The sequence below is a fragment of the Solea solea genome, chromosome 15 (genome assembly GCF_958295425.1).
Source record: "Solea solea chromosome 15, fSolSol10.1, whole genome shotgun sequence".
Classification (NCBI taxonomy): Eukaryota; Metazoa; Chordata; class Actinopteri; order Pleuronectiformes; family Soleidae; genus Solea; species Solea solea.
Window position 1 is genome coordinate 6,817,763 of NC_081148.1, and position 8,551 is coordinate 6,826,313.

The 8,551-nt window shown below is 39.7% G+C and overlaps 1 protein-coding gene across 1 annotated transcript in view; it reads left to right on the forward strand.

Moving 5' to 3' along the window:
• LOC131474510 (contactin-associated protein-like 4) overlaps positions 1-8,121 on the forward strand; it is a 65,737-nt gene extending 57,616 nt beyond the window's left edge. Inside the window, exons 20-24 of the mRNA XM_058652416.1 lie at positions 1,171-1,304; positions 2,991-3,078; positions 3,656-3,871; positions 4,522-4,593; positions 6,828-8,121. Of these exons, the coding sequence (XP_058508399.1) occupies positions 1,171-1,304; positions 2,991-3,078; positions 3,656-3,871; positions 4,522-4,593; positions 6,828-7,024 (707 nt within the window). The 3' untranslated portion in view covers positions 7,025-8,121. The remainder of the gene's footprint in view (positions 1-1,170; positions 1,305-2,990; positions 3,079-3,655; positions 3,872-4,521; positions 4,594-6,827) is intronic.
• Positions 8,122-8,551: the final 430 nt, after the last annotated feature.

The window sequence follows — 8,551 nt, forward strand, 5'->3', positions numbered from 1 at the left end:
GACATATTAAGTGGACAAAATGTTCAATAGTTCTGTTTTTAATGGATTCTCCAATGATTGAGTGTGTGTGTGTGCGTGCATGCTTGTGAACCAGTAGAACAGTGGACATTGTGTCGTTACACACCAACAAAGAGGGGACTCCATGTTGAACAGGGGACATTTTTCAGGTCCCGTGTGTGTGCGCGTGAACCAGTAGAACAGTGGACTTTGGTGTCGTTACACACCCACAAAGAGGGGACTCCATGTTGAACAGGGGACATTTTTCAGGTCCTGTGTGCGTGCGTGCGTGTGTGTGTGCTTGTGAACCAGTAGAACATGGGACTTTTGGTGTCGTTACACACCCACAAAGAGGGGACTCCGTGTTGAACAGGGGACATTTTCACCATTACTGACATAAAATGGTTCTTACACAGAATCATCAACTTCGTTTTAACCACTGCAATTCGACCTGAATTATTTTTCTCTGATTATTGTCCCTTCTCAAAATTCTCGAAATATTTACATTTTAAAACGTGTTGAATGACAACATTTACATTAAAGGTGACATTGAATGCTTGTATCGCACATATATGTTAGTTATGGAGGTCTACTTACACATATTAACTTGTTTTCATGGTTAAAAACCTCCTAGTCGCTGCAAACGAGCCGATCAAAATATCTCCTCACTGACGCTCTCGTCAGCCGCACTGTTTCAGACCAAAATCACACCCCCAGATTGTGGACTGTGTTGTGATTGGCCAGCCAATGAGAGCTTTCCCACTGTCCTGTGATTGGCCAGGTACCTGGAAGTGACGTAATTGGTAGGCCAGCTCTCAGATACACAGCTCCCCCTCTGGCACGGTGGATGCTCTGCATCTCAGCAGCTACAACGAGAGTAGTTATTCCTATTCTGCGGTTGAATGTACGCAACCGGATGTGCCCGGGCTAGTGCCCGCACCAGGAGGGGCTACAGTTGTGAGAGGAGTGGTGCCCAGGAAAACAATAAAACCCTATTTTCTCAGCAGTGGCTGAACTGTTTGTTCTGAATCTTTAGGGTTTCATAAACGAGGTAATGACGCAGATACACACACAAACGCAGCGTTAATTGGAGCTTCCTGTCTATGTCGCCTTTAACACTTGTTTGTTCTTTGTGAATGCAGGAGTCTCACTGGTGTTGTGTTGTGTGTTCAGATAAGCTGGAGGTGCGATACAGATTGGACAGCAGCAGAGATGCAGAAGTCCTGAGGAGCAATGTGAAGAGACTCGCCAGTGGACACCTTCACACCGTTACTCTCAGCAGACTAGCAGATGCTGTCTCTATGCAGGTTATAAATTCACTACACTCTTCTTCTCATTCAGAATTAAAGCCTGCGTTGTGTCTGCCTGGTGTTTTTTCACCGCCTTCTTTCTTAGTCAGGGAGAACAGAAGGAGGGACCACCAGGAAGGGAATGCTGGCAGATAATAGCCTGAGCTTCTGTCAATCTTTTCAAAATTATTTTTCTTAGGTTCAATATAATACTTTTTCTGCTGACTCACTTTTAAAGTATAACCTCAGGGCTCCTGATTCAAAGACACAATATAAGTTGTACTTCCCACATGATATGCAGCTCTCTTCTAACTGCCTTATGTGGAAGTGCGAGAAAAACAATGGTCTAATTCACTGCCTTGTCTTAAAATCAACATATGTATATATAGACCCTGATCTTACAAATATCATTATACTTACAGTAAATTTTTTGGCTTTTATTTTTGGTTTGATTGTATTTTCGGAGTCCATATTGTAATTGTGAGGAAAAAGTTAAACAGGCCATAGCATGGTCCTATCTCACTTATATGTGAGATATGGAGGTGTACTTACAAACATGAAGTCGTTTTTATGGTCAAAAACATCCTAGTCGCTACAAACGAGCCGTTGTAAATGTCTCATCACTGACGCTTTCGTCAGCCACACTGTTTCAGACCAAAACACACCCGCAGAACACGGACTGTCTTGTGATTGGCCAGCCAACGAGAGCTTTCCCACTGTCTTGTGATTGGCCAGTTACCTGGAAGTGACGTAATTGGCACGTCAGCTCTCAGACCCGCAGCTCCCCCTCTGGAAAGCTACTTTCAACCGTAGAAGAAGAACTACTCTTGTTGTAGCTACTGAGCGAACCGGTTGTACGGAGCTCAGCAGCTACAACGAGAGTAGTTCTTCTTCCTCTACGGTTGAAAGTACGTCACCGGATGTGCCCGGACTCTAGTGCCCGGACTAGGAGGCGCTGCTGTTTAGAGGAGTGATGAAATTCGCCAGTGACGTAACTATTCAAACCCTAACCCTGCGCTCTCAGCAGTGGCTGAACTGATTATTATGGACTTTTAGGGCTTCTTTAATAATTAGGCCACAATTATTTCAATTAAATCCAACCAAAATATGTCACCAATATAACACTGTCTGTACCTGTTTCAAAGTAAAAGCATGCTTGCATTGTGGTTCCCTTAATTGGTTCAATTTGATCCACAGCATCCCAGGCCTTACAGGATTGGGGGACTAAAAGTATATATACATGACATATATATATATATATATATATATATATATATATATATATGTATACTTTTTAACTCATTTAACAAGCCGGTAGCATGTGGAAGAACCATACACAGCCACAACAGCCTGGTACCTCCTCCTCATGCTGGTGGTGAGCGTTGTCATCTTGGAGGATAGAGATCGGCCCCAGACTGTGGACATATGGGATTGTCCCTGTTTACAGAATCTCATCTCAATATCTCTCTGCCTCCAATGATGACAGGCCTTGTTTTTTCCAGTGAGGGAGATGCCGCACAAGAGTCAATAGCATGATAAGCTCGGCTATAAGATGTATTGCCAAGAAACATTGTACAAAGAAATAATAGACCAAACACAAATGTCCTAACTAAGATACTGTAAGTTACTACATTTTTACATGCCAGTGATCCTTGAGATGTTTAGTTTTTAAAATCAGAATGCAAATTTTTGATTTTCTTTCAGATTGACCAGAACCCCAAAGAAGAGTTCAACCTCACATCAGATGTAGAATTTAATGGCATCAGGCTGATGGTTCTTGGCAGACTGTACAGTAAGTATCAAAGCAATCAAAGACACAGACTCTCCCAACTGAGAGACAGCAGTGCAATCTTAATCTATATGTGAAGTTTTATTCTTGAAATCATCGTATTCAACAGCTTGATATTGCAAATCATGTTGTTTTTTTTCCACTGCTTTTCACTTACACAAGGTTTGCAAAGCTTTGTGTGGCTTGATGTTCAATGTCATGCTTTACTATGCCTTTTTTCAGTGATTATAAAATATAAATATATGAAAACTATAGTGATTCAATACTTAAGGTATCAATTATGGACTCTTCCTCAGCTCCTGTTTGCTTTCTGTCTTGTGTCTGTTACACCGATCAGACACATGGCAGCATTTTAATTTACTTTGTCATGACCTAGTTATGGTCTTTATGAATTGTGTCTCTAGAGACAGACTAAGAAAAAGGTTGTTAATGAGATGAGAGGCTGAGGGACATTCTAACCCAGGTGTACTGCTGTTTGTCAGCATGCTCAGATGGAACCAATTATGTGAGGGGGGGGTGGGGGGGGGGGGGTGTTGTTGTTTTTTTTTTTATAAAATCAGCTAAATCTTTTCCTCCACAGATTCTGGTGAGATGGATCCAGAGCTGGCTCAGCTCAGCTCGCTGGGTTTCATAGGCTGCCTCTCTGCTGTCCTCTTTAACTCCATCAGCCCTCTTAAAGCCGCCCTGCTCCACCCTGACACCAGCCCCATCATCGTCACTGGTCCACTAGTGCAGTCCATTTGTGGTTCCATGTCAGCCAATCCCTACGCAGCAGAAACCACCCATCTTCAATCAGGTGAGAGGAAAAATTACTTCTCACCTCTGCCAATGGACCTTTTGCACAGCAGCCATTTTGACATGGTTTAGTGTTACCGATCACAACAGTGACTCTGTTCACTTCAAATAAGTCAGGACAATATGACAGTGAGCCAGTGTACAGTCTGGAACTGAGGAAGCTGAATGGAACTCAGCTATAATTGATTTAAGTGTTCTTATATATATATATATATATATATATATATAGATTTACATATATGTATGTATGTATGTATGTATATGTATATATAATTAGACAAACACCTTTATTCTTGGGCTAAATTAATAAATATTATGTGAGGCTGTCCAGCCTTCTGTGAGGGGGGTATACCTCTCTAACCTCATGTTGCCTCCCTTGGGTTCCTTATAATATAATGGCACAGATTTAGTAATCTGCAGATGAGGCAATTGATTGTACTCTGATATTTGATATACTGCTCTCACTGATGAGTCATTGAGTGTCATCATGAGTCTTTTTCTCCTCTGCATTTGTCTGCAGTACCTCCTTTTCATTTTCATGTGACTGATGGCTCTCCCTGCTTATACACATGTTCTCTTCTCTTTCTCACTGTACTGTTATCTTTTTTTTGTCTCGTTTTTGTCGACACCCACCGTCTGTTTATGCTGTAGGTCAGTCTGAATCCGTGGGAACAGGTGAGCCTTTAGTCAACACCATCAGGAGCGACTCAGCTCTAATTGGAGGTACAGTAATTGCAACACTGTTAAAAAAATGTTCTTATACGTCTGTCACCACTTATACCTCTGTTACACCTTGAAACAGAAGAACTGAACACAGGACCAATCAAGTTTAACACTGAACTGCATGCTGGGTAAACGAAACCCTGACAAACCCTGAGCTCAAACAGCACGACTATGTCTGAGTACACAAAGGAAAACACAACTAATTGGAATAGAAATGATTTTACACCACGACTGTCCATTTTTAAATTTTGCTAACATCTGTGCAGAGACCTTCTCAGAGCTGAAATTGCCCCTGGGAGCCTGGAGAAAATGAGCCCACTGCACCACTAATGATGGCGCAAAACCAATTTGTTTCCTTCTGCCTGTTTGGCCACTTATCAGTTGTTGTTTTTTTAAATAGATATTTTATTTCATGTTCGGTTTCATAATTTGGTTCTACTTTTCTGATGTGCAAGGTCCCACAGCGTTCTAATGTTCTGCCTGCATTACATTTCAAATTTAAAACACCTAAACAAATCACACACGGATACTTTCCGCACATTCTGCTGAACTGAAATCAGACTCTATGATGGAAATTGTAAAACCATAAGGTGTACAGTATGTAATTATGTTACTATCTTGAAACTGGGATGCAGTTAATATGGACTGATGATGACTCAATTATCAGGCTGCTGCTTTCAGACTAAAGACTGGTCATTTTGATTCTTAATTGAAGTGGTTGTGTCATTGTGAAACATTTAAAAATATCATGCACCATCAATTTATAACAATGACAATTTGCAGACAAATCTATATAAATATAATATTATAGTTCTAAATTTTGACCAAAGCTTCACTGGAAAAAATACTAAAGTCCAGAATTTCTCGTCAAACTTAACGTCTGAGTGGAAAAGAGTATTGTCTAATTTTGTGAACCTGGTTTTCGCATCACTATAGTTCAGGTCCCCTCTCACTCCTCAGTCTTGAAGGTTTGAGGTTCCAGTATTAGATGAGGTTACATTTTGCCTCAAAATATATGATGAAACACTTATTAACCATCTATATAGCAATCATTCCTAAAGACTGGGTCAGGACCCACAGATGGTTTGCTGGAGATATTTTCTTGCGTCTCCATGTACTGTGAATTTGAATTATTTTACTTGAGATTTCATGTGTGTAAAGTGAAGTCGGGATTAATTTATTACACTAATGCATCTTGGAAATGGCTGCTTTACCTAAAATAAGATTATAAAACTAGCTGATACTGTAATGGCAGTGTAAACATATTCCGAGACATTATATTATGCAAACATTTGTTCTTGTGATTCATATTTTGTGTTGGGTTGTGATAGTTTGTCCCTGAACAAAGAGTGACCTCATACGTATTGGACCCTTTATTTAGGTGGCCAGTCTGGCTGCCTATATAAATGTATTGTAATTATGGTGCATTCAAATTGGGTTGTTTACCATGTTCAACACTTAAGTTTACTGAGTCCCAGAGTTTGAGTGATGGTGGAAAGTAGAAAGGTGGCAGGAGGGTAGTTCAAAGAGCAGCTGAAGATGAAATCTCCAGATTTAAATTCAAAGAAAACTTGTTCTTTGGTTAAAGTGTCCAGTGTTGATTATGGTCTGGCATTTCTGCAATGGAGAAACCTTTGAGCTGTTAAGTGTCTCCAAAATGACACTGAGAAAGCCCTTATGTTCCCTGGATGAAGTAAGTAACTTATGTTACATATCTGTTTTCACTGGTGATGGGTTAGAGTTGACTGGTGGTGATTGAGCCTTTCATATTCAAACACTGTTGCGTTTTGATTTATTCTTATAAAATTATGTTGGAACCCATCAAATCAGGTCTGGTGAGATGATAGAACTATGCTGCTACTGGAAAAGAAATAATATAACATTATTTTTATACTGAAAACAGGCTTTGTCAAGCATTATTATCAGGCCTGACTGAGGGAGCGTTTGTTTTTATATAGCTGCAGGGCAGGGGCAGTTGGGGGCGAGACAACTTTTTTTTGTGACAGTACGATTCACTTTTCTTTTAGTTTTCAGTAATACACCAGTGTGTTTGCAGTCATCTTGCTTTAGTTGTACAATGTTGCTGTTGCCTCCATCTCCGAGCTGCTTAATCAGTATGGTGAGAACTCATTTGACAATGGTTTGAATCAAACTGACATTTGTTTCCATAACATAATGCAAAGTATTGTCATTGTTGAGCTGCTTTAACCTGTCCCCACATCTCTGCTTTGTAGGTGTGATAGCGGTGGTGATCTTTGTGACGCTGTCTGCGTTAGCCATAATGGCCCGACTCCTCTACAGGAGGCAAAGGATGTTTCAAAGCCCGGAAATAAAAACAGTGAAAGCTGAGAACAGCCCGGAGCTGCCGTTCAGCAGCCAGACAAGCTCACACAGTGGACCAAGTGAGAACCAGAAGGAATATTTTATTTAGGTGGACCCTCTCCTGACCTGGCACTGCTGAGGCTGGAGAGACAGACAGGGACTGTGATGCCTTGTCAAACCTCTCAGAAACTGAAAAACTGAGCAGTGGCTCAACAAGACGGAAAGACACAGACAGTTCAGTTTTCACCTTTTTCTCTTTTTTTTGCTTCTGTGGTTGTATTTTTGTAAAGACTATGTACTGTATATATTGATGCACAAGAACAATGTGTTGGGTCTATATATGTGGATACCATCAGTAGGACAATTGTAAATATCTAAACACGTACAAATGATGACTTTATATCAATAAGTCTCCCGCTATTCTATTGAGAAGTTTGACAATGTGAAACGAGCAGATGCATTTTTGTTATTGTTGTTGGTCTGTGATATTTCTAAAACATTTTATGACTGAGTGAGTGAGTGAGATTTACAATTTGTCAGAATGTTTTTGTTTGCTAGCCCCCATTTTCTTCTTGCATCCAATGAAACAAATCGTTTTAATGTTACTCACATTGAACATTTCTAATTTTATAAAAGTCTCAAAGATTAATCCATCCAGCTTTTCTTTTCTAAAGCCAAACATGACTTATATTTATTTTTCCTTTAGACCCTTTGTCTGGTTTTTGTTGTTTTTTTTTGTTTTTTTTTGGTAGTGGGGTGGGGAAAAAGCATATTCCAGTATATTCTACCAAATATTCCAGCACATTTGCTCTGCATTTGTATCTTTTAATATAAACACCACCAAGGTATTTGTGTGAAAGGTCAGGGTATGAAAATGAGAAGCACATCATGATCAGGTGATGGAGAGAGTACTGTTATGAAAAGTGGCCATACTAATAAATATATATGAATAAAAACAAGTTGATGAGTTGCTCTTTGTCGGCACTGAAGGAATTGTTTTGTTTGGGGTTTTTTTCTTTACACAAAGAGAAGTCAGTTCCAGGTTTTGTTTTGTCTTGTGTCACTACTACACTATGACAACACAATCATCTTTACAGTGCTGGAGAGTTACTGTAATGTCAATGTCAATGTGTTTGAGTTTGATTTGAATGTTTTAGTAACAAAAACACTTGTGTTCTGTGAAAATAAAATGATTGGGTTTTTTTTTTTTCTGGAGAGTTTTCTTTTCCTTTTTGAGTGGTCGCATACATGGCTGCTACGCATGGCTCCAAAAGCATTCTGTGTACAAGTCTTTGTGAAGTGGTACAAAGTAGACTTAGATTAATTAATATGATATTTTCACTGAGTGCAGCTGCGAGTGCAGTGCTACACTGGGTCTAAAAATGAATACTGGCAATGTTTAAGTAAAAAAATAATAATAATCCAGTGCTCTTTGAGGATTGTGCATGTAGTCGATTAATAATTAAAAACAAACTGTCCTGTTTACTATTTGAAGATTGCACTCGCTGTTATTCGACAGCCCGCTGAGAATCGGAGTCACTTTGATCCTGAGTTAAAAAATCATTCATTCAGTTTAATTTCTTCATCTGTAATTGAATCTCTGTTAAACATGAAACAACCATTTTAATTACCATAC